This window comes from Aquarana catesbeiana, linkage group LG04 (assembly GCF_042186555.1).
Source record: "Aquarana catesbeiana isolate 2022-GZ linkage group LG04, ASM4218655v1, whole genome shotgun sequence".
In the NCBI taxonomy this organism is placed as follows: Eukaryota; Metazoa; Chordata; class Amphibia; order Anura; family Ranidae; genus Aquarana; species Aquarana catesbeiana.
The window spans coordinates 542,614,620-542,640,821 of record NC_133327.1 but is presented as its reverse complement, the minus strand read 5'-3'; the positions used below and the strand labels follow the sequence as shown (position 1 = coordinate 542,640,821).

Sequence of the window (26,202 nt, the reverse complement as noted above, 5' to 3'; positions counted from 1 at the left end):
AAGTGAGAAGAGCACTGGAATGGCCTGAGACACAGCGGGGGCACGCTACGTACGCACATCTAGCACCTGTCAGTGTGCCCTTTTTTGTAACTAGAATATAAACATTTTTCCTTCAACCATAAAGGGTTCCTCTTATTTATAATTTAAACTTTTAAAAACAAACTTTAAACTAAATCTGAATTTTTTGATGCATACTATTCAGGTATTTATAAATTGTCATTATATCTCCTATTAAGAATATGTTCTTTCGGGTAATTAGGACATCATATTTTTACAACTGAGACCCTTTATGCTCTTTCTTCATTCATTCACCCCCTTCTGTAGCCTTTTCGGGCTATAAATTCTATGGAATGGTGCCTAAAACTAATCATGATACCCAAGATAATCTTACTCTTGCTTTGTAAAGAGGTACAGTTTTACTTTAATAGGATAAGTTGATTAGCCACTTCCATATTTAACCAAAAAAGTCTCATTATAAGGTTTAAAAACATTCGGTGTGCAAATATAGTATAGGTTTGTATCAGAAGTGTAATGGCAGCTGGTGACTTTTGCGTTCAACATACTTACAATCTTGGAGTCACCAGTAGGCAGATGGCATGTGACTAGCAGGTAGATGGCATGTGACCAGTAGGTAGATAGCACTATATATCAACTCCAAGCCTACCGTTCCAGTACTGGCAGCCTTCTATTTCCGAATGCAGTTAACCATTAGGAGTGGAGCTAAGTGTTGTACCAGCTCCCTCTTTTGACTCTCTATTGCGAAATGAGGCTGTGTATCACAATAATAGATCAACAGGGGTGACTGGTAGGGAGGTAGAGTAAGTTAAACTCTACTTTTAAAGGAACAGTTGAGATTTGGGTCATCTTCAGATTTTGCATCACTGGATCTACTGGTGATTTTTATAAGCAGTATACTATTCTAACCCTTACATTTTCTCAATATATGACCAAATTGCGTTGCTCAAATTTGAGACAGATTTAGTTTATCATAGACAGCCATGTTTTTTGACAAACAGTAGTTGTCCTAAAAACATTGTTTGAAGTTTTTAATGCCCTTCAGATGACCAGTTATTGACATATGCCTGAATTGTTTGGCAGGATTATTCTATAGAAGATAGACTACATCATTTGCTGTCTTCCCTACCTCAAAGTGAACTTGAACAATGTATAAAGTACTTTACATCGCTGGCCTTGAGAGAGAGTACCCAAGCATTAGCAGCTCAACGGGTAAGTGAAAATTTCTAAATTTGTATCAGAACTGCAAATACATATTTAAATATCTATTTATATCCAACTTCAATAATGGTTTAGACCCCTGTTGGTCCAGAATTCTAATAATCACCCCCAAAAAAGGAAACAAAACTGCTCGTAGGACTTCTATGGACCCTGTAGAAAACATATGTTTCAACAAAGACTCTAAAAATACATATGCAAGCTGTACTCTTAATGAAAACTCTTATTCAAATACGATAAATGAAATACAACGGTATAAACATACCGCAATTAAAACCCTTCTTACAAACCTCACCACTGCTTGGATCTGGATATCCTAGTAAGACCACATCTATTTACAATATGTAATTCAAAAGACAGGTGCCTAATGTCCCAATACATGTGAAAAACAGACACCCAGATTTTCCTTAACCCATTAATTTATAAACATATAAACTATTTATCTTTGCTGACATAGCCTTGTATCTAACTGTTTTAATTGAAAATAATTTTCCATGTATAATTCACTCTGATATGTGTAACCTTGAGTCTTTTATCAAAGCAATTTTCGCTAAAGTGTATAGCAGTTTCACCACTATCTGGTATGCACCAAATGCTTTTTTTATTTTCTATTGCTAATGCAGATAGTATTGATTCAATTATTATTAACATTGGCAAGGTGCTTATCAATACATGCTGGCACAAATGGTACTTGGGTAGACAGTCCACATCATTCCATATGTCTTGGATTCAGTAGAGTATGGCAGTCACACCTATCAGGTGTCTGCCAAGTAATACTTTTTCTTTTCAAATGTTAGTGCATAGAATGCCAGTGTAGATAAAGTACAGACATTGGCATTTCCCAACAATAGCAAATAAACTAATTTTGCTTGCTCCACTAAGGTAAGGTATTGTGATTCTTTTGGTTAAGTATATATGGTATGCCTTAGTATGTGATTCCACTAGGTTTGATATGGTCATTTTGATTTTTTTTTTTATTTGAATTATTTCAGAGAGGCCTGTGGTGCTTTGGAGGGAATGGGCTGCCATATGCTGAAAGTCTTAGCACAGTTCCTTCTGAAAAGTTGGAAGTGTTCAGCTTGCAGGCTTTAATAAAGCATTCCAAGGTAACGTGAATCACACTACTTACTATGCCACCTCCAAAGATTCTTTACATTTTGAAATATTCTGCAATTTGTATACCGAATAGTTTTTCACAGATCTAAATGGTTTATTCGCTGGGAATAATTCTAAGCTAAAATTAAATTAACTATACTGAAAAGGCTTGAAAACATTGCAGGATTATCTGTTTCTGCTTTGTTTTTCACCTGAAAAGTTGGATAAAAAAAACAAAATGGCGAGCTTTCATCAGAGCTGTTCCTTAGGCAAAACATTGTAATCTTATTGCATTTTTCTAATGTCCTTTTGTTAGTTAGATAGGCCTAGGCATCGTTCTACATATCCTGGGTTTAAAGGTCTATCATGAAACTAACAATTTAAAAGTGAAATCCAGGGAGATCTAAAATACACCAATGAATGCAGCTCTGTATTCCTTAATACATAAGTTAATTTATATTTTAAATGAAACCAGTTTAGATACCTGGATTTCACTTAAATTCAGTCTATTGTAATAATCTTTACAACAGCACCTAGACTTGTAGCAGGAGGAGAGGTACTAGGAACCAGTTAGGTTCTGCTGCATGCAAATGTGTTGACACAAGCTCACATGAGTATCAGTCTTTCAAGGTCCAGGTTTGAACAGTCTGGCTGTAGCTCTTCTCGCTGTGGTACCTGAGATGCTGGACAGCTCACTGTCTGATCTATTGACAATCTTGCCTTGTACCTTGCTTCTGGTGAACCTTGAACTCTTTGCTCCTCCCATGAACTTCCTGATTTAAGCACTTCCTGTTTGCCAGATTATTGTGCTCTTCTTCAGCCAATATCTAGAACCTTTCACTCCTGCTGCCATCCAAATCTTCACTACCACCCGTTACCCACCTTTGGCTTGACTTTTTCCTCGACTACGCTTTCACTTGATCCCAACCTGCAACCATTTGTTATCGTCCTTTGGCTTGGTCCTTGACTACGCTTCCGCTTGATCCCAACCTGCAACCATGTGTTTTCGACCTTTGGTTTGTTCCTCAACTATGCTTCCTTTTGATTCAAACCTACAACCACTTGTTACCGTACCAACCTTTGACTTGTTTATTGACTATGCTACTGCTTGATCTCTACCTGCTACATCTGCCACCAGATCCTGGCTTGCTCACCTCCTGGTGGGGCGATCCTGAGGACCTCGACCTGGCACTAAAATGCAGCAAAAACCATTTCCCCCATCAGGAGCTTTGGTGCGGACCAGTTAGTGCTTAGAAGCTGCATCTCGGGTGAACACGCGTCATCCACCAGGGAGACCTGTTTGTGTACTTATCCTGCTTTTAGATAGAAGCCTCTCTACTGAAATAGCTACTGGTCTCAGAGCCTGACACCTGACCGTGACAAAGTCTGCTGCTGCTCCTTCACTGTCCAGTCAGCCAACTGGATGTCATCACTGTGTTCCTTAACTGTAACTGAGAAAATGTTGCTATCCTGCTGCTTCTGCTGTGTGGGAAACCTGTAACTATATATATATGTCAACAGTGTATTTAGATGTTTGACTTGCATTCTTCTTTAAATATAGTTATAACTACTTTAAACTGTATTCTGTGTTGATTAGCCAAGTAGTGAACATTTAACTACCTTTGGCAGACCTCAAGCTTAAAGAAGAGCAGTATGTAGATTTTATTTAAAAAATGTATTTTGGGGTCTTTGCATTAAATTGGTTGTAACAGTTCCTATACCATATGATTCCATGCTACTAGAAAAAGAAAAAAAAAATATTATACCTCTGTACCTTTCTTCTAAGTCGGAGCGACTTGCGTCGCTCCGATTAGAACGGTTCCATTGTACAGAACGGGAGGCGACTTGTCAGGCGGCTAGGTTGCCTGACAAGTCGCCCCCGTGTGAACCGGCCCGTAGTATAATATGTTGTACCAATGGATGGATGATGGATAGCTGCTGCTGAATTAATTTATATTTTGTTTACTGACCCAGTGTGATCAATACCATGATTGTTTACTTTTTTGTGTTTTTTTATAATGTTATTAGTATAAATCTAAAACCAGTTTATTAGGTGTATGTAAATTCCAAAATTTAGATGAAGCCCACAAGGGTAAAACGCATCAGTCAGCCTATAAGCAGGGACTTGCTGCATGGATTGTATAGCTGAATAAAGCGACTGAAACTGGTATTGTCATCAGTATGAAGCTTTCTTTTTTTGACAATGAAATGTATGCCTAGACCTCAAGGAGAATGCAGTATGTGACTCATAACTATTCCTCTCTTCCCATAGGCAAAGTACAAAATATACTTTTAATATGTTTTTTTTTTTTTAACGCCTATATTGTGAGCTCCTGATTTACCAGAAAATTGAGCTAATGCTCATTAAGAGATTCAGTCTAATATAGGGGAATTGGTACTTAGAAAAAGCATAGTATGTAGGGCTGAAATGATTAAGTAGGGCTGAAATGATGAATCCATATTATCGATAATAATCGATAATGAAAATCATTGTCAACGATTTTCATTATCGATTAGTTGGTCCGCACCTTCCTCCCTGCCGGTTTGTTAGAATCCTCCTGTGTACATAGTGGCGGCGGCGCCTCCATATGTGACCAGGCACGTCCGCGACGCACATCCGCGCCTCTCCTCGTTGACGTCAGCTCAGCCCCGCCTGCTGCTGCCTTGAGAGAATAGAGAGAGAGGCGAGAAGCAGCCATGAGCGCCGTCCTCTCTCCTCTTCGCTGATGTCAGCTCCCCCCCAGCCCCGCCTGCTGCTGCCTCGAGGGAAGAGAGAGAGAGGCGAGAAGCAGCTGTGAGATAAGGTAGCGGCGCTGCGGCTGTATACAACAAAACTAGTAGTAGTACATACATTGTGATGACAAGTGCCCCTTGACTTGATCATAAGTTTTTCTGGGGGGGGGGGGGGGCGGGAGGTTTTAGTGCCCCAACATTGGTGTTCTGGGGGCTGAGTGGAATAGTGCCCCATCATTGGTTTTCCTAGGGGGGGGGGAATAGTGTCCCATTGGTGTTGCTGGGAGGGGGGGAAATAGTGCCCCATTGGTGTTGCTGAAGGGGACAATAGTACCCCATTGGTGTTGCTGGGAGGGGAGTGCCCCATTGGTGTTCCTTGGAGGGGGGGATAGTGCCCCATTGGTGTTCCTTGGAGGGGGGGGATAGTGCCCCATTGGTGTTCCTTAGAGGGGGGGGAATAGTGCCCCTTTGATGTTCCTGTGAGGGGGGGAATAGTGCCCCATCATTGGTGTTCCTGTGAGGAATAGTTCTGACCCCCTGCCTACTCAGGGAGAGGTAAGCAGCCCCATGCCTTCCCAGGACTCAGGAGGCATGCTGAGGGCCATCCAGGTAATGGAATCTCCTATCCTGGGGGATCAGCTGGCGTTTAATGATGAGGACATAACAGATAATGTGCCTGACAAGGTAAAGCCTGTCAAATCCCATATTGTGGATAAAACGGTTGGAGACAGTGCCTGTCTCCAACCGTCATAGGTCCTCTAAGTGGGATATTTCTTTATCTGGAGCTTCTTCGGAGCGAAGTTCCGATTCTGAGATGGAGTTTGAGGCGGCCTCAAGAAAGAGAGAGGCTTCTGGTGATGAGCAGCAGAGGGGAGCTAAGAAGCAGTCCACCCAATAACCCAAATGGCGGTTCCCCCTCCGTTAAAAGTGGTGACAATAATTGTCGCCAGCATTAAGTCAGTAAGAGCTCGTTCTATGGCCTTCTTTTTGTTCAGCCAATTAGATGCTGAAATTTTATTTTTGCAAGAGACTAGGCTCACCTCCTTGGCAGATATTCATATGGCCAAGAGAGAGTGGAGGTATGGTCCATCTTACTGGTCTCTTGCGGCCGAGCCTTACGGCGGTGTGGCGGTGTTGTTTAAAACTGGTATGGTAACTGTTCGGCGGGTTATTGAGGTGGAGATTGGGAGATGTATGGTCTTAGACGTCCTTGTGGGAGGGCAGGACCTGCGCCTAATTAATGTCTATGGGCCGCACACAAAGTGGGACAGGAAGTGCCTTTTTACAAGGATCAAGCCATTTCTTTTTACATCCCGGCAAGTGGTCTTTGGAGGTGACTTTAATACAGTAACTAGGCCCAAGGACAGGCTGGGATTTGATAGCGTTTTTTTTAAATAGTATGGTTAGAGATGCTGGTCTTGTGGATGTGCACATTAAGCACCTCCCGGATGACACTGGGTTCACCTTTCATCGAGGTAATAGTCAGAGTAGGATAGATAGGTTTTTTTGAAGGAGACCTCTGCTTTCTCGCCCCCAGCGGTGCAGGCAGTAGAGTTCTATGATCACTGTATGCTATCTGTGGTCCTGAATGCTTCAGACGCCCCTCAGAGGGGTAAGGGCATCTGGAGATTGAATTCAACTCTACTCAAGGAAGAACATGTTAGACAATCCTTTGAGGAATTCTTTCAGGCACAGGTGACCATCCTGGACTTTTGTAGCAGCAAGGCTGAATGGTGGGAGCTGACCAAAAAGAGGATCGCTGGATTCTTCAGGGGCCTAGCCAATAGAAAGCAGTTTAATAAATACATGACCTACCAGCGTTTACGGAGGAGGCTGGATATTCTTGTCTCAAGAGGAGGAGATCCTGGGGCAATCTCCGAAGTGAAACTCCTTCTCAGGAAGTGTCAATATGACCGGCATGCCTCTTTGGTTCTGGAGAGGGACTATGGGAAGTACCACTCGCCTGACCCTTACCAGAACTGCAAACAAGGTGTAGCTGTTAAAACGGTCATTGGCCTTAAGGACAGTACAGGTTCCTTGAAAGGTCCAGGTCAGGGATTCTGGAGGTCGTGAGGTCCTTTTATGCTGACCTTCTTGGGAGGAAAGAGCTTGACCGTGACAAGATGGAAAGCTTTTTGGGCTCTACTCCAGGTCTAAATGATGAAGATGTCCCATTGATGAATTTGACAGAGGAGATCACAGTTGAAGAGGTGATGAGGGCAATTGAACAGCTTGCCATTAAAAAGTCACCTGGACCGGATGGCTTGACGGCTGAGTTTTACAAAGCTTTTAAGCCTATTCTGGCCCCACATTTGGTAGAGGTTTTTAACAATTGCCTTGCTGAGGGGGTACTTCCCCCTTCCATGAAGCACTCGGCTGTGATTCTTCTTTCAAAGGGTAAAGATCCTTCAATGATTGAGAATTGGCGCCCCATCAACCTTCTTAATGTCGATAGAAAGATACTGGCAAAGATATTTTTCTGGCGCCTATCGTCAGTAGCAGAGTCTTTGCTTTCTCGCCATCAGCACTGTTCAGTCCAGGGTAGGAGCACCTTCACAGCGGTTTTAGCTGTCCGGGAGGCCTTGGAGCAATGCAGGGCTGCAGGCTGGGGAAAGTATATGCTGACATTGGATCAGGCAAAGGCTTTTGATCGTGTTAACCGTGAGTACCTGTGGTTGCTCCTTAGTAAGTACGGTCTGCCGGGTGGTTTTGTCGATTGGTTGAAAGTCTTGTATAAGGGGGCAGAAAGCTTTCCTCTTGTTAATGGTTGGGTTGGGCAGTCCTTTGAGGTTGGCTCTGGAGTGCGTCAAGGTTGTCCCCTGAGTCCCCTGCTCTATGTGTTTGCAATCGACCCCTTCATCAGGAGGCTAGAGAGCGGCATGTTGTGTGGGGTGCCAGTGGGGCTCCCGGGTGAGCCGCCTTTGAGGGTTGTTGCCTATGCGGACGATGTGTCGGTGATTGTCACCGGGGCGTATGAAGCAGAGGAGGTGGTCTCTCTGACATCACGGTATTCTGAAGCATCAGGCTCCAAGATCAATCAGGAAAAGAGTGAAGTTTTCTGGATGGGAAAGAAAGGTGAGGGGTTTGATCTCCCGAACACCTTTCCAGTGCCCCAGGAAAGAATTAAGATTCTAGGCATTGAATTTGGACCCGGCAATTATGGCCTCAAAAACTGGGAAGGCAGACTGGAAATTGCCGAAACTAAGGTGGTCAGCTGTAAGAGATGGAAGTTATCTATGAGGGAAAGGGTTGATCTGATTAAGACTTACCTGATTCCGATCTTCTTGTATGTCAGCTTTGTCTGCATCTTGCCAGTGTCTCTCTATGCTATGAGGAACTGCAAGATTCAGCAGTGTGGGGCCTTGGCCCTGATAAACCTACATTTGCTCAGGTGGTGCGCTCTGCTCCTGGTAGCTCCACTCCCAAGCAGGGTTTCCCCCTGCAGCCTACCACTTTGGGCACCCCGGGATCTGGTCTTGGGTCTCTGGCTTCTGCTGGGGGTCCGAGAAGAAATGTGGTAATTCTCAAATGGGAAGGTGGTGCAATCCTTTGATTTTGGAGATGGGATTTGGGGCAAATGACCTGTATGCTTTAATACATGTAGCTGGGACACGGGATTATACCATTAGCTTCACCAGGCCAGAGGGTCTTGACCTGTTCTGGGAGCGATATGAGGCTCGGTGCAGGTCAAGACCTGAATGGGAAGGTCTGGCCCCAGTTGCGGTTTCGCAAAGGTCAACGGTGAAAAAGATAACCATCATACTCACCAATGAGAGTGTTCCTGCTCGGGACCTAGAGGTCTGGTTAAGGAACTATGGTGAGGTTTTGACTAAGCCCAGCAAAATCCTTGATGAGCGTAACATCTGGACTGGGGGTTGGTCAGTAACAGTCAGGTTGGCCAGGGATGGGAATGTTGTCCATCACCTGCCCTCCTCAGCTTTCATAGGGAGGGATAGGATGACTATTTTCTACCCAGGCCAGCCAAAGCTGTGTCACCGCTGTGGAGAAAAGGGGCATTTGAGCTCTTCCTGTTCAGCCTTGATATGTTCAGTGTGTTGGGGTCAGGGTCATATGGCTAAGGACTGCACCGAGATGATCAGGTGCAACCTGTGCCTGCGCCTTGGTCACCCCTACAGCAGATGTCCTGAAGCCTGGCACAATATGGAGAAGGAGGTAATTGATGACATGTCAAGGCTGGACAGGATGGAGGGTGAGGCCCCTGGTGTACCATCCTCCTCTGCAGTGACTGACTCCCCTGGTCCTGCTCAGGATCCCTCCCCAGTTCCTGTGGCCACCCCTCCTGTGTCTGTAAGTATTCATTCTGTATCTGTCTCTGTGTCCCCCCCAGCCTACTGTACCCTCTCCTCATGTGTCAGAACCTTCCAAGTCTGTGCCCCCCAATCAGTTACCCCCCAGGAGTCTACCCCTCCTAAGTCTGATTCAAAGGGAGCACCCCCCCCCACCACCACCAGGAGTGGTAGCAGGTACTAAAAAGGTTGCTTCTTCCTCTCTAAAGGAGTCTTCTGTAAAGACTTCAAAGAAAAAAACAAGAGATGAGGGCATTTCTGAAGCGGACCTGCAGTACCCGGAGGAGAGAAGGAAGGTTGGAAAGCGGAAGAAGCAGGTGGTGAGGACGTAATAGGCTCCAGTGCCTGTCTCCAACCATCATAGGTCCTCTAAGTGGGATATTTCTTTATCTGGAGCTTCTTCTGAGCGAAGTTCCGATTCTGAGATGGAGTTTGAGGCGGCCTCAAGAAAGAGAGAGGCTTCTGGTGATGAGCAGCAGAGGGGAGCTAAGAAGCAGTCCACCCAATAACCCAAATGGCGGTTCCCCCTCCGTTAAAAGTGGTGACAAAAAATGTCGCCAGCATTAAGTCAGTAAGAGCTCGTTCTATGGCCTTCTTTTTGTTCAGCCAATTAGATGCTGAAATTTTATTTTTGCAAGAGACTAGGCTCACCTCCTTGGCAGATATTCATATGGCCAAGAGAGAGTGGAGGTATGGTCCATCTTACTGGTCTCTTGCAGCCGAGCCTTACGGCGGTGTGGCGGTGTTGTTTAAAACCGGTATGGTAATTGTCCGGCGGGTTATTGAGGTGGAGATTGGGAGATGTATGGTCTTAGACGTCCTTGTGGGAGGGCAGGACCTGCGCCTAATTAATGTCTATGGGCCGCACACAAAGTGGGACAGGAAGTGCCTTTTTACAAGGATCAAGCCATTTCTTTTTACATCCCGGCAAGTGGTCTTTGGAGGTGACTTTAATACAGTAACTAGGCCCAAGGACAGACTGGGATTTGATAGCGTTTTTTTAAATAGTATGGTTAGGGATGCTGGTCTTGTGGATGTGCACATTAAGCACCTCCCGGATGACACTGGGTTCACCTTTCATCGAGGTAATAGTCAGAGTAGGATAGATAGGTTTTTTTGAAGGAGACCTCTGCTTTCTCGCCCCCAGCGGTGCAGGCAGTAGAGTTCTATGATCACTGTATGCTATCTGTGGTCCTGAATGCTTCAGACGCCCCTCAGAGGGGTAAGGGCATCTGGAGATTGAATTCGACTCTACTCAAGGAAGAACATGTTAGACAATCCTTTGAGGAATTCTTTCAGGCACAGGTGACCATCCTGGACTTTTGTAGCAGCAAGGCTGAGTGGTGGGAGCTGACCAAAAAGAGGATCGCTGGATTCTTCAGGGGCCTAGCCAATAGAAAGCAGTTTAATAAATACATGACCTACCAACGTTTACGGAGGAGGCTGGATATTCTTGTCTCAAGAGGAGGAGATCCTGGGGCAATCTCCGAAGTGAAACTCCTTCTCAGGAAGTGTCAATATGACCGGCATGCCTCTTTGGTTCTGGAGAGGGACTATGGGAAGTACCACTCGCCTGACCCTTACCAGAACTGCAAACAAGGTGTAGCTGTTAAAACGGTCGTTGGCCTTAAGGACAGTACAGGTTCCTTGACAAAGTCCAGGTCAGGGATTCTGGAGGTCGTGAGGTCCTTTTATGCTGACCTTCTTGGGAGGAAAGAGCTTGACCGTGACAAGATGGAAAGCTTTTTGGGCTCTACTCCAGGTCTAAATGATGAAGATGTCCCATTGATGAATTTGACAGAGGAGATCACAGTTGAAGAGGTGACGAGGGCAATTGAACAGCTTGCCATTAAAAAGTCACCTGGACCGGATGGCTTGACGGCTGAGTTTTACAAAGCTTTTAAGCCTATTCTGGCCCCACATTTGGTAGAAGTTTTTAACAATTGCCGTGCTGAGGGGGTACTTCCCCCTTCCATGAAGCACTCGGCTGTGATTCTTCTTTCAAAGGGTAAAGATCCTTCAATGATTGAGAATTGGCGCCCCATCAGTCTTCTTAATGTCAATAGAAAGATACTGGCAAAAATATTTTTCTGGCGCCTATCGTCAGTAGCAGAGTCTTTGCTTTCTCGCCATCAGCACTGTTCAGTCCAGGGTAGGAGCACCTTCACAGCGGTTTTAGCTGTCCGGGAGGCCTTGGAGCAATGCAGGGCTGCAGGCTGGGGAAAGTATATGCTGACATTGGATCAGGCAAAGGCTTTTGATCGTGTTAACCGTGAGTACCTGTGGTTGCTCCTTAGTAAGTACGGTCTGCCGGGTGGTTTTTCTCGATTGGTTGAAAGTCTTGTATAAGGGGGCAGAAAGCTTTCCTCTTGTTAATGGTTGGGTTGGGCAGTCCTTTGAGGTTGGCTCTGGAGTGCGTCAAGGTTGTCCCCTGAGTCCCCTGCTCTATGTGTTTGCAATCGACCCCTTCATCAGGAGGCTAGAGAGCGGCATGTTGTGTGGGGTGCCAGTGGGGCTCCCGGGTGAGCCGCCTTTGGGGGTTGTTGCCTATGCGGACGATGTGTCGGTGATTGTCACCGGGGCGTATGAAGCAGAGGAGGTGGTCTCTCTGACATCACGGTATTCTGAAGCATCAGGCTCCAAGATCAATCAGGAAAAGAGTGAAGTTTTCTGGATGGGAAAGGAAGGTGAGGGGTTTGATCTCCCGGACACCTTTCCAGTGCCCCAGGAAAGAATTAAGATTCTAGGCATTGAATTTGGACCCGGCAATTATGGCCTCAAAAACTGGGAAGGCAGACTGGAAATTGCCGAAACTAAGGTGGTCAGCTGGAAGAGATGGAAGTTATCTATGAGGGAAAGGGTTGATCTGATTAAGACTTACCTGATTCCGATCTTCTTGTATGTCAGCTTTGTCTGCATCTTGCCAGTGTCTCTCTATGCTAGGGACAGTAGTGTGTTCTTTCAGATGTTGTGGGGGAACAGACTGAACCCCATCAAGAGGAATGTCACCTATCTATCCAGGAGGGAGGGTGGCTTAGCTATGGTCAACCCAGTTCTTTTCTTTTCACTGCTTTTTCTCAAGTTTAACATTGGTATTATGCTTGCAGTGGAACCTCCTGGATGGGTAGGCATTTTTAGGTCTTGGTTTAGGCCTTTTCTACGACTTTGGGAAGAAGGTGGCCAAGTGGAGAATCTCAGGGGTCATCGTGGTCAGCCACCAGCCTATGTCGCTCCGTGCCTGAAGTTACTACGGCAGTGGCGATTGTCGGCTGAAGATCTCAGATCGGTTCCGAGGAAAGTCCTTATGAGTCGAGTCTTGAGCGAAGTCTTTCATAACCCACTGGCCTTAAAGGATTGCCCATGCCCAGTTTTGAGGGCAGGGTTAAGATTTATTAATTTGGACAGAGTACCCCCTAAATTTAGGGATCTGGCCTGGTTGTGCTTCCATGGGAGGCTCTATGTTAGGGGCAATTTGAAATTCCGCAGTGGGATGGATCATAGCTGTCCTCGGGAGGAGTGTGCAGGTGAGGAGGAGACTATGGACCATTTTCTGCTTCATTGCCCTTTTAACATAGAGGTGTACAAACAGGTGGGGCGGGCCCTCGGTGTTCCTTTCCTCTCCAGGCTGGGTTATGCTGAGTGGGTGTACGGAGCATTCAATACTGGTGGTGTTTTTTGTTTGGATACACTTTTTTTAGTTAGCCTAGTAGTCTGTTATTTCACCTGGAACGCACGGTGTCTGGTCAGCATTCGGCATAAAATCATTCCTGTTCAGGTGGTGGTGTATGACATTTTGCATGAGGTGGAGAAGATTCGGGTGCTTGAGAGAGACAAGCAGAGTCAGGGGGCTTGGTTGAAGGCGTGGAGGGGTTTCAAGCCTCCCTGACTGCCAGGAGTCTCTTTCCCGGGTGTGGATGTCTGTCTCTTATCACCCTAGATTATTATTTTTTTGGATTAATTTTTGATAAATGGCTGCGTACATAGGTGATGGGTTGTGCCTCTTAGGCCCTCTCTGCTGCTTTATGTAAATAGTTTTGGTAGTGGATTATGTATATATTGTATATATTCTGAACATGGATGTGTATTCCTTGGATCTCTGTTGATGTTTTGTACTATGGTTTTGTTTTTTACTTTTGTATAAAATTGGTTGCTTGATTCTTTTCAATAAAAGATCAATAGTGTCCCATCATTGGTGTTCCCAGGAGGAATAGTGCCCCATCATTGGTGTTCCCGGGAGGAATAGTGCTGCCCCATCATTGGTTTTCCCGGGAGGAATAGCGCTGCCCCATCATTGGTGTTCCCGGGAGGAATAGTGCCCCATAATTTTCATTATTACGTTAAATAAACAAAAACAATTGCATATTACTTTTTTTTTTTTTTTTAATGATTTTATCCGATTAATCGGCCAACTAATTGATTATGAAAATAATCATTAGTTGCAGCCCTAATGCAAAGTGCATTTTATTCAAAGAAGCTTCACAACAGATAACAGCCATTATTTACACAAACTTTAAAATATCATCAGATAGCTTAAGATATTTTTCTTTGTTCTTACTATCCAACACAGATCTCCTCTCATGTCGACAAGATTGTGTCAAATGGTGGGCTGCAGCTGCTGCAGAGGATATATATGCTTCGTAAAGATTCTCAGAAAATACAAAGGAGCATTATGCGCATTATAGGAAACCTGGCCTTACATGAGCATCTGCATATAGATATTGTGGACTCTGGTAATAAAAACTAGCTACAGTTCTTTTATTTCCTAAAAGCTTTTACAATGTGTGAGTTTATATTGTTTTATTAACATATTCCTACTAGATTATATTCTCCCTGTAGCACCATAGTCACCCACTCAAAGGGCCATTTTGCATTATTTTATTCAATGGAACTGAAGCATCATTTTTTTTCTCCTCCTAATAACAGCAATCACTGGGACAAAAATTGTGGTGAAAATCCCACCACAATAGTGGTTACCAACTGGTTAAGGGAAATCTACAGATGGGAGTATCTAGTAAGAAATGTTGAAAGTGGTATTTCCTCTCATTTTGGAAATTATTTCCTTTCACTTGTCACCGTGACATGAAGTGAGGGTATATCTCCCTAGTGGGGTCACAGACAGTAAAAACCCATCAGGGGGTCTAACCTTTCCCTTACCTGTCCAAAAAAGGTTTTGCCTGGAAAACAATACTAGAATATTTATACACTACAGTGGACATGAACTCTTGCAATCCTTCCTATAGGATTGTCCTTTTTTTTTTTTTTTTTTTTTTTACAAAGATTTTATTGAATGATGGAGCTTTTCATGGAATACTGTTGGAGCAAAGCTATAGGCAGCACAAGCAAGGACTAGGTTATAAGAACAGTAATTTAGTAATTTATAGCCTTTAACACTGCATGGTTCATGCTCAGTATTAAGTCATATGTTTGCCAAATGTTAAATAACTTTAGCACATCAGATTAGGCTTCCATTAATATTTGTGTTGGGAGATAAATTAGGGGTGTGTGGGGGTATGAAATCATGCTAGGTGTAGAGGTAAAAGTAAAACTGGATAGGGAAGGAAGTTTTTTACTTTCCTTGTATGTGGTAAAGTGTTGCGCTATATACTGTGGGGAAAATAATTATTTGATCCCCTGCAGATTTTATAAGTTTGCCCGCTTACAAAGAAATGAAGGGTCTATCATTTTTATCATAGGTGTATTTTTTTTAAATGATAGAGACAGAATATCAACCAAAAATCCAGAAAAAAACACCATACAAATGTTATAAATTGAGTTACATTTTAGTGAATAAAATAAGTATTTGATCCCCAACAAAACATGACTTAGTACTTGATGGAGAAACACTTGTTGGCAAGCACAGAGGTAAGATGTTTCTTGTATTTAGTGACCAGGTTTGCACACATCTCAGGAGGGATTTTGGTCCACTCTTTACAGTTCTTCTCTAAATCCTTAAGGTTTCTTGGCTGTCGCTTTGCAACACGAAGTTTCAGCTCCCTCCATACATTTTCTATAGAAATAAGGTCTGGAGACTGGCTAGGCCACTCCGTGACCTTAATGTGCTTCTTCTTGAGCCACTCCTTTGTTGCCTTAGCAGTAGGTTTAGGGTGTCATTTTTTTTTTTTTTTTTTTACAAAGATTTTATTGAATGATGGAGCTTTTCATGGAATACTGTTGGAGCAAAGCTATAGGCAGCACAAGCAAGGACTAGGTTATAAGAACAGTAATTTAGTAATTTATAGCCTTTAACACTGCATGGTTCATGCTCAGTATTAAGTCATATGTTTGCCAAATGTTAAATAACTTTAGCACATCAGATTAGGCTTCCATTAATATTTGTGTTGGGAGATAAATTAGGGGTGTGTGGGGGTATGAAATCATGCTAGGTGTAGAGGTAAAAGTAAAACTGGATAGGGAAGGAAGTTTTTTACTTTCCTTGTATGTGGTAAAGTGTTGCGCTATATACTGTGGGGAAAATAATTATTTGATCCCCTGCAGATTTTATAAGTTTGCCCGCTTACAAAGAAATGAAGGGTCTATCATTTTTATCATAGGTGTATTTTTTTTAAATGATAGAGACAGAATATCAACCAAAAATCCAGAAAAAAACACCATACAAATGTTATAAATTGAGTTACATTTTAGTGAATAAAATAAGTATTTGATCCCCAACAAAACATGACTTAGTACTTGATGGAGAAACACTTGTTGGCAAGCACAGAGGTAAGATGTTTCTTGTATTTAGTGACCAGGTTTGCACACATCTCAGGAGGGATTTTGGTCCACTCTTTACAGTTCTTCTCTAAATCCTTAAGGTTTCTTGGCTGTCGCTTTGCAACACGAAGTTTCAGCTCCCTCCATACATTTTCTATAGAAATAAGGTCTGGAGACTGGCTAGGCCACTCCGTGACCTTAATGTGCTTCTTCTTGAGCCACTCCTTTGTTGCCTTAGCAGTAGGTTTAGGGTGTCATTGTCATGCTGAAAGACCCATCCATGACCCATCTTCAGTGATCTGGCCGAGGGAAGAAGGTTCTCATTCAAGACCTTTAGCAGAGAAACAGCCCCAAAGAATAATGTTTCCACCTCCATGCTTCACTGTAGGCATGGTGTTCTTAGGGTCATAGTCACCATTTTTCTTCCGTCAAACACGGCAATTCCCCCTCCTCAAGAAGGCACTTGTACAGTCATGCCAATTAGTATCTAATTGATTCATAGAAGGATTGGGAGAAAATGCCGTGGTCAGATGAGACCAAAATTAAACTCTTTGGCATTAATTCCACTTGCCATGTTTGAAGGAAGAAAAATGCTGACTATGACCCTAAGAACACCATCTCTACAGTCAAGCATGGAGTTGGAAACATGATGCTATAAGGGGCCAATGAACGGGCCATGTATTGTAATATCTTGGATGAGAACCTTCTTCCCACAGCCAGAACACTGAAGATGGGTCGTGGATGGGTCTTCCAGCATTAAAATGACCCAAAACATACCACCAAGGCAACAAAGGAGTGGCACAAAAAGAAGCACATTAAGGTCATGGAGTGGCCTAGTCAGTCTCCAGACCATAAACCTATAGAAAATTTATGGCGGGAGCTGAATCTTTGAGTCGTCAAGAGACAGCCAAGAATCTTTATGGATTTAGAGAAGATCTGTAAAGAAGAGTGGACCAAAATCCCACCTGAGGTGTGTGCAAACCTGGTCACCAACTACAAGAAACGTCTTACTTCTGTGCTTGCCAACAAAGGTTTCTCCACCAAGTACTAAGTCATCTTTTGCTTGGGGATCAAATACTTATTATATTCACTGAACTTCAACTTAATTTATAGCATTTGTTTTATGTGGTTTTTTTTTCTGGATTAGTGGTTGATATTTTGTCTCTATCATTTAAAATACACTTATGATAAAAATGATAGATCCTTCATTTTTTTTCTAAGTGGGCAAACATACAAAATCTGCAGGGAATCAAATAATTATTTTCCCCACTGTAAATTCTGTATAATAATAATAATGTGATTGGTTAATCTTTGCAAAGGGAATTTTCACTACATTCACTAGGCTAATGCCCTGTACACTCAGTCCGATTTTCTGACGGAAAAAGTGCGATCGGATTGTGTTGTCAGGAATTCCAATCGTGTGTGGGCTCCATTGGACTTTTTCCGTCGGAATTTCCGACACACAAAGTTTGAGAGTAGGCTATAAAATTTTCCGACAACAAAATCCAATCGGTTAAATTCCGATCGTGTGTACACAAATCCGACGCACAAAGTGTCACGCATGCTCAGAATAAATTAAGAGACGAAAGCTATTGGCTACTGCCCCGTTTATAGTCCCAACGTACGTGTTTTACATCACCGCGTTCAGAACGATCGGAATTTACTGACAATTTTGTGCGACCATGTGTATGCAAGACAAGTTTGAGCCAACATCCGTCGGAAAAAATCCATGGATTTTGTTGTCGGAATGTCCGATCGTGTGTACAGGGCATAAGGGAAAATTCCCTTAGCAAAGAGCAAATTTCCTTGCAATGTAAGCTGCCTATGGACTAAAGTCCATTTACTGTTTAAAAACAGACTGCAGTAAATGCCTTCTAGTTATTTGCAAAGGTTCAGATGAATTCTTTATCCCTTAGGCTGGGTATCACTCTTGGCTGAAGCCATGAAATCTCCATATGTTATCCAGTCTTCCCATGCTGCTCGAGCACTGGCTAATTTGGATCGCGAAACGGTTACTGAGAAATATCCTGATGGGGTTTACGTTCTACACCCACAGCATAGAACAAGGTAAGGAATGGCTGTCTTTACCCTTCAAATATTAGGACCATGATTGATGTTGTAGATTAATCTTGTGGCCAGAAAGGCTATTACATCAATATTTTTTTTCTTTTTTTTTTTTTAACAAGTTGATGGATACTCTCTGTTCGTGATTGTTTGAAATCCGAAGCTCAGTTATATTTTACTGTTACTCTAAAATTGGTGTAACTACTCTGGGTTCAAGATGTTCCACTGCTGTCTCCAGAACTAGATGGTTTCTGACATGCTACATTTGTGTAACGTAATATCCTGAGGCTTCCACAATGTGCTTATATTGTATGTCTGAAAAACCTATTCAGTACATCTCTGCAGTACATGCACATTTCCCAATGTTTATTCTCATTTAAAACTGCAAATATCAAAGAATTCCTGTTGATCTGCCAGAAATTGAATGTGTTCTTGTTTGAGCTGACAACAGGGTTACTGCTGCAATGAAATCCCAAACAGTGTTGTTAGCTCTGGCCAGTTCTCCCCTGCTGGACTATAGAATACTTCCCCCTCTGCTAATCAGCATAAAATATATTCATTATCTTAGTGATTTTATAACAAATTCATGTCTTTAGGAACCCTAATGCCCTGTACACACAGTCGGACTTTCCGACGGAATATGTGCGATCGGAGCTTGTTGTCGGAAATTCCGACCGTGTGTGGGCTCCATCGGATTTTTTCCATAGGAATTTCCGACACACAAAGTTTGAGAGCAGGCTATAAAATTTTCTAACAACAAAATCCGATCCTTTAAATTCAGATCGTGTATAGCCAAATCTGACGGACAAAGTGCCACGCATGCTCAGAATAAATTAGGAGACGAAAGCAATTGGCTACTGCCCCGTTTATAGTCCCCACGTACGTGTTTTACGACACTACGTTCGTAACGATCGGATTTCCCGACAACTTTGTGCGACCGTGTGTATGCAAGACAAGTTTGAGCCAACATCCGTCGGAAAAAATCCATGGATTTTGTTGTCGGAATGTCCGATCAATGTCCGACCGTGTGCACGGGGCATTACAGTTCCCTTCATTCCAAGGCTCTTTGTTGAACTGTAGGACGAGTAGCTGATAAACTTTGTAAACATAAAGAACAAAGAGCAGTGCCAATCTGAGTGTAGTAGTTGAAAAAGCAGATTTTAATCACAAATAGTTGCACACACTAGACAGCAGTGGTTTGTGGGTACATCATTAGTAGCAACCGAAGATATCACAGGAGTCCAGGACGGCTTTAGTACAGCGTGGTCCTATTGAACTCAGCGGCACTGGTTGCTTCCGGTGTCCCAGGCTTGATGTGGAGGGTGCAGGAGGAAATCGTCAGCCGGACGTCCCTGGTGTCAGGTGGTTGCTGATGGGCGGTTACAAGATCCATGCATTTGGAGCATGCATGCTCCTTTCTCAGGTAGTACTGTCGGCCATCTTTAGTGTGGCTATATATGGCTGACACAGGAACGGGACAAATAAGAGAGGATATCTGTGAATAGGGGCTGGCCCAGGAAAGCATGTTATGGACATAAATATCTATACAAAAATATTCATACAAAAACAGACTGTGAGAAAATGAGATCTTAACATTAAAATGATAGTTACATTTTAGAGAAACAAACGAACAATAATGTAATATAGAGTATAAAAAAAATGTATTAAGTAAAAAAAAAAATGTAATTAAAAAAATGAATGAATTAATTAATTAATCAGACAACTAGCCAACCGATTAACCAATCAATTCATCTAAAAATAATGAGAAGAAGAAATGAATAGTTGAAAAAATTAAGAAATTAAAAAATATATAATAAAAAAATAAGAATATATGTATTGTATATAGAGAAAGAAATATGTAGAAGGATGACAAGGTTAGGCTCAAAAGTGTCGAGATTATGATGAAATAATCATTTTATATGTGTATATATATATATATATATATATATATATATATATATATATATATATATATATATATATATATATATATATATGTACATACATACATATAAGGAGACATTTTGAAAAACATAACAAATATATATATTTTTTATTACTTTTCCATATTCTGTTCCAAAATGGATATAGTTCCAGCAATAGAACTTCCAAATACGCATATTTAGATAAACTATATTCATTCTTTCCACTGCAATTTTTCAACACACATTTTGTAGCCAGAGACAATATATATGGCAAACTGTGTGCACTTTTTAGGAAAATAGAGGAAAACATTATCACACTTAACCACCAAAGGTGGGATACATTTTTTTCTCACTGAATATCTCTCTTCCAAAATCACCCCCAGGGGACTCAGGATAAAAACTAGATGTTCATTCCTTTCTCCTGAGCTCCAAAAAGAATGGGAATATGTCTCAGAATTTTGTTCCCAAAAATGGATAAATATCATCATTTAACAGAGAGATGCTAAAACTCAGATACTGACAGAAAAATTAAAAAATCTTGTAAATATACTTATTGCTCAGATGCCACAACTCCCCATACAATGGTTACACATACTCAAAAAGAAAACCAAAATAGATGAAGATCAACTCATAAAAATGAAACTACAAAAAATAAGAAGAGAAATAGATGATTATAATAATCATAAAGTTTTCCAATGGAAATCCACAAACCCTACACCCATGCCCCTTATGCTCATTCCAATCCCACCCCCATTTCAAAGAATGCCCCTCATACCCTCAATCTCAAAAACAGTTTGATCACTCCAAAAATGTAAACATCAACTACACCCTGAACAAAAATTATAAACCTTCCCAACCCCCTACCACCAAAACCAAAAAGGTACAGGAAACTTAAAAGAACCACTCGAAAGAACAACACTGATGCCCAGGATACCAATCCCACTCCTCCTAATCCTTCTCACCCTCCCTCTCCCACCCCAGTACTTCCTCCCCCACATCCACTATGGAATTCACTGACAACAGTAATACTAATACCCCTAACCGCGACATAGGGAACTCACAACCCACTCTGGATACTAGTCTGTCTCAACAACCAGAATCTCCTTCCGGTTCACATGCTGGTTCTGGAATCTTAGAGAAGTCACCCATTATTCAGTCTAACTCATTTCAACATACAGAATCTCAAAGTGCTACTGTGTGTACCAGCTCATTCAAAGTCAGGATCCGTCTTTTTTTGTCTTGACACCCCCCCCTGCTCTAAAAAGAAAACTATAAGAGGCAGAAGAAGCCGGAGAGGAGGAAGAAGCTCCAAATGGCCAAACTATAAAAATCTTCAACCTCTCCTCCCATCACCTAACTCCAGAAGAAACCTCACTATTAAACAAAGGCCTAAACTTTGCCCCTACCACATATCCCAATCTATTTACTCTTTTTGTTGACCTCAACAAATTTGTTCGCAATCTGACAGTTAAAAGGTTTTACAATATTAAATCCACTATGAACAATGCCACTGCCAGCCCAGACACTGAGGACTTGTCACAAGATCCCACACCCAACAACAGTCCAGATGCATCATGTCTAGCTATATTAGATGAACTTTACAATGATGACGATGACACGTATACTTCTCATCTCACACAACACCTCCCCATTTTCCCCCAATACAACACACCATGTTCCGGCCCAAATCAGTATTTAACCCTAGTCATGTAAAAGGCCCGTTTATACACAGTTTTTTACCAGGTGGTATACTCCGATATAAAACGGATGTGCAAACAAGAAAGATCATCTCTCAAAAATTGAACCGAAAATTCTTCCATCATGATTGAACCAGCAGATAAGGGAGGCAGTATTGTCCTACAAATTAGAGACACTTATCTCAAGGAAGCTTGCAGACTTCTATCTGATAAAACCACTTACATATGCCTTCCTAGTGATCCACTTACCCAGTTCTACAAAGAAGCTCAGACTTTAGTCAAAAAAGCCCTCAATGACGACATTATTAACAAAGCAGAGGCATAATTTGTATCTAGAGAATATTATAACACTCCATACTTCTATTATCTTCCTAAAATTCATAAAGATTCCAAAAAACCCCCGGACGCCCCATTGTGGCCGCAATGGAGAGTGTCAGCAGTTTCTTTTCCATTTACATTAACCATTTCTTGCAACCTCTAGTCCAAATCTGCCCACTTACATACGAGATAGAACTCACCTCATAGATACCCTACAAGCCTACAACTGGGAACCCACCTACCAGTGGGTGTCCCTAGATATAAACTCGTTATACACTTCAATTCCCCATTATGTCGGTCTCAGGGCAGTACAACACTTTCTAAAACAAGATCCTCTCATTAATTCAAAACAGGCCAACTTCATCCTTGATTCAACACAACACATTTCTGTATGATACATAATTACTTTTCTCTATGTTCTACCTTCAAATTCAGGGCACAGCTATGGGCGCAAGTTTTGCGCCCAGCTATGCCAACCTAGCCATGGAGCTATGGGAAGACTCATTCATCTGGAATAACAATCTCTTCTCCAAAAACGTTGTCTTCCTGGGACGCTACATAGATGACATAATTATCATCTGGGATGGACCCGATTCACCTATAATGGAATTTTTCACCCATTGTAATTCCAATGACCTAGGACTCTCCTCTCACCTCCGTCTGCAGCATGGATAGCCTGGCTTTCCTAGACCTGGAACTTCATCATCCGCTAATACCATTTATGCAAAAAATTACACTAAGCCCACCGCAGGAAATTTATATCTTCACTTTGACAGTTGCCATCACCCCAGATCCCAGATGGATCTCAAATATCCCTAAAAGCCAGTTTTATCGCCTGAAACATAATTGTACACATGTTGTAGACTATACCACACAAGGTAACCTCCTAAAAATCTAATTTGAGGACAAAGGATACCCGTCAACTCTAGTAGATAAGGCCTTTGAAAACTTCCTAGACTACACATCTACCACCTATCCAGGAGATCCCTCTCATTCTAAAACTACTGCTCCCACCCAAATTCAAACAACTAGGTTCATCACACAATTTCATGCCCGACATAAAAAGATGGAAGGCATTTTCATGAGACACTGAAACATACTATTGGAAGACCCCTTATTAAAGGCATCTCTTTCCAGTGTACCAAAAATCACATATCGTAAAGCCAAAAACATAAAGAGCCCTATCACACCCAGTAAACTTAACATCCCTCCTTTTTTGTCCATCAAAGGCATGTATCAATGTAAAAAACTACAATGTCTGACTTGTAGCTTTGTGACACACCGCCAAGTCCTTTACTACAAAAGGGAAAACCTACTCCTTAAATGATTTCTACAATTTTTCTTCTGAATTTGTATTTTACTGTGTATTATACTGTGTCCATGTGGCCTACTTTATGTAGGCCGCACTATCCGGACCTTGCGCAAAAGTTTCGGAGAACACAGAAGTTCCATTGAGGGTGACTCTGACTTGACTATCCCCAAACATTTTAAGACCTTCCACCAAAACTCCACTGTTGGACTCCAGGTTTGGATTGTTCAACAAATATCCAGGACTCTCCCTGTGGCAGAGGGATTCAAGCATCTCTGCGAAAGGGAGACGTTCTGGATCTACACCTTAGGTACCCTTGCATCTGGAGGCCTAAACAAAGGCATAGAGATCAATTCTCTTCTATAATCAAGTTCTTTTTAATATTCCAGCTAAATCCTTAAATTTAAAATTAAAAACTAAAAATCAAAAATTCCCTATATATCTTTGTCCAAAAATTATAAATAACCTCCAAATAAGCAACAATTATGTGCATATTCATACACTAGTGCGCTTACATTAGTTATTATTCTCATAATACGCAGAATAACACGGATTGAATATATGTGTGTATATGTATGGGGGTGTGTGTGTGTATACACATGCATACGCATGTGCATATACGAATGTATATATATGTGTGTTGCATATGTGTGTATATATATATATATATATATATATATATATATATATATATATATATATATATAAATGTGTGTGTGTGTGTATATGTATATGTATATTCTTTCTCATTATATATTCTTTCACAGTACCCTTATAGTCTTAAAGAAAATAAAACACTCCACACATAGAATTATCCATAAGTACAACATATATAGTATATTCATTATGCTTTGATAAGTTTAGATTTTTATAGATATATATATTATTGTATTATAATATTGTTTTTCAAAATGTCTCCCTATATATATATATATATATATATATATATATATATATAAGAAATAATGATTTATTCCATCTTAATCTCAACACTTTTGAGCCTAAGCTTGTCATCCTTCTACATATTTCTTTCTTTATATATGTGCATATATATTTTTCTATATGTATACATATGTGTATAGATATATATATATATATATATATATATATATATATATACATATTTTCATTCATTTTTTGCTCCAGATTCATACTTTCATTTTTATAAATACTTTTTTAAAATATTTTATATCAACTTATTTAATAAAAAAAAGTAATTTTTTATTTATTTATTTTTTTATTATATATTTTTTCATTTTTTCAACTATTATTTTTTTCATTTTTTCTTCTCATTATTTTTAGATGAATTGATTGGTTAATTGGTTGGTTAGTTGACTGATTAATTGATTAATTAATTCATTCATTTTTTTAATTAATTTATTTTGTTTATTACTATATATTACATTATTGTTCGTTTGTTTCTTTAAAACGTAATTATCATTTTAATGTTAAGAGCTCATTTTCTCACAATCTGTTTTTGTATGGATATTCTTGTATAGATATTTATGTCCATAACTTGCTTCCCTGGGCCAGCCACTATTCAGAAATATCCTCTCTTATCTGTCCAGTCCCATCCCTCAACACTTTTGTTGTGGTTATTGTGTCTGATGGGCGGGCCTAGTGATGTCACTGGCCGGCCCTACTGTGTCAGCCCTATATAGCCACACTAAAGATGGACGGCGGTACTGCTTGAGGAAGGAGCACGCATGCCCCGAACGCATGCATCATCTTGTAACCGCCCATCATCAACCACCTGACACCAGTGATGTCCAGCTGACGATTTCCTTTTGTGCCCTCCTCATCAAGCCTGGGACTCCGGAAGCCACCGGCGCTGTCAAGCTCGATAGAACCGCGCTGTACTAAAGCCACCCTGGACTCCTGTAATATCTTCGGTTGCTACTAATGATGTGCCCACAAACCACTGCTGTCTAGTGAGTGCAACTATTTGTGATTAAAATCTGCTTTTTCAACTACTACACTCAGATTGGCACTGCTCTTTTGTTCTTTATGTTTTCATTACCAGTGTAACTTCTACTCTTTAGCTTGCTGCCTTTCCAGTGTTGATCTCCAGATTGTCACTATTCCTGATGTTACCACCCAGGACATATGGACTCTTACCTTGGACTATTCACATCAATGAATCTTTATGTCATTTTTTTTTTTTAACAAGAAAATCTTTATGTCATTTTTAAATGATTTTAATGTTCTAAACTAGCAACATCATCCCCTCACCATTTCCCCCACTTCCTATCAATAGCATATATTTAATTACTGAGTATGGGTGATAGGTTGACTTGCCTATATCAGTATCCCTGCTTACACCTGGGAGTGCCTTAGTGCGACAAACATTGTTGATAAACTTTGTAGGTAAACCTCTAGAGCTGTCAAATTGTTTCAAATTATGTGATGAAATCTGTTAAAATACTGTAACAATGTTTTCATGCTTTTATTTTTTTCTCAAAAATGCTATGTTTAGTCAGCCAGTAAAAGCAGATGTCCTGTTTGTCCATGGTTTGTTGGGAGCAGCATTCAAAACTTGGCGTCAACAAGACCGGGATCAACCACTGGATGAGAGCACTTCCCAGGAAGATGACTATACAGAATGTTGGCCAAAGGTGGCATTTGAATTTTCCTCTTCCATCTGCTCATAAACCTTGTGGTTACAGTATTTCTCATAGAGAAGCTAATCTACAAGAATAGCAAAATAAAAATAAAAAATGTATTTGTTGGCCCAACTATCTCCACATTTAAAATTACAAGCTTAAATAATTACATGAAACATTAGCTGTGAGATGTAAATAATACTTACT

General features: G+C 41.3%; 1 protein-coding gene across 2 annotated transcripts in view; it reads left to right on the top strand.

The window, feature by feature from the left end:
• SERAC1 (serine active site containing 1) overlaps nucleotides 1-26,202 on the top strand; it is a 195,035-nt gene that overhangs the window by 126,661 nt on the left and 42,172 nt on the right. For both annotated transcript variants that reach the window (XM_073627893.1, XM_073627892.1), the window contains exons 8-12: nucleotides 1,099-1,227; nucleotides 2,226-2,339; nucleotides 13,936-14,098; nucleotides 17,996-18,146; nucleotides 25,869-26,007. In XM_073627893.1, coding sequence (XP_073483994.1) covers nucleotides 1,099-1,227; nucleotides 2,226-2,339; nucleotides 13,936-14,098; nucleotides 17,996-18,146; nucleotides 25,869-26,007 — 696 coding nt within the window. The remainder of the gene's footprint in view (nucleotides 1-1,098; nucleotides 1,228-2,225; nucleotides 2,340-13,935; nucleotides 14,099-17,995; nucleotides 18,147-25,868; nucleotides 26,008-26,202) is intronic.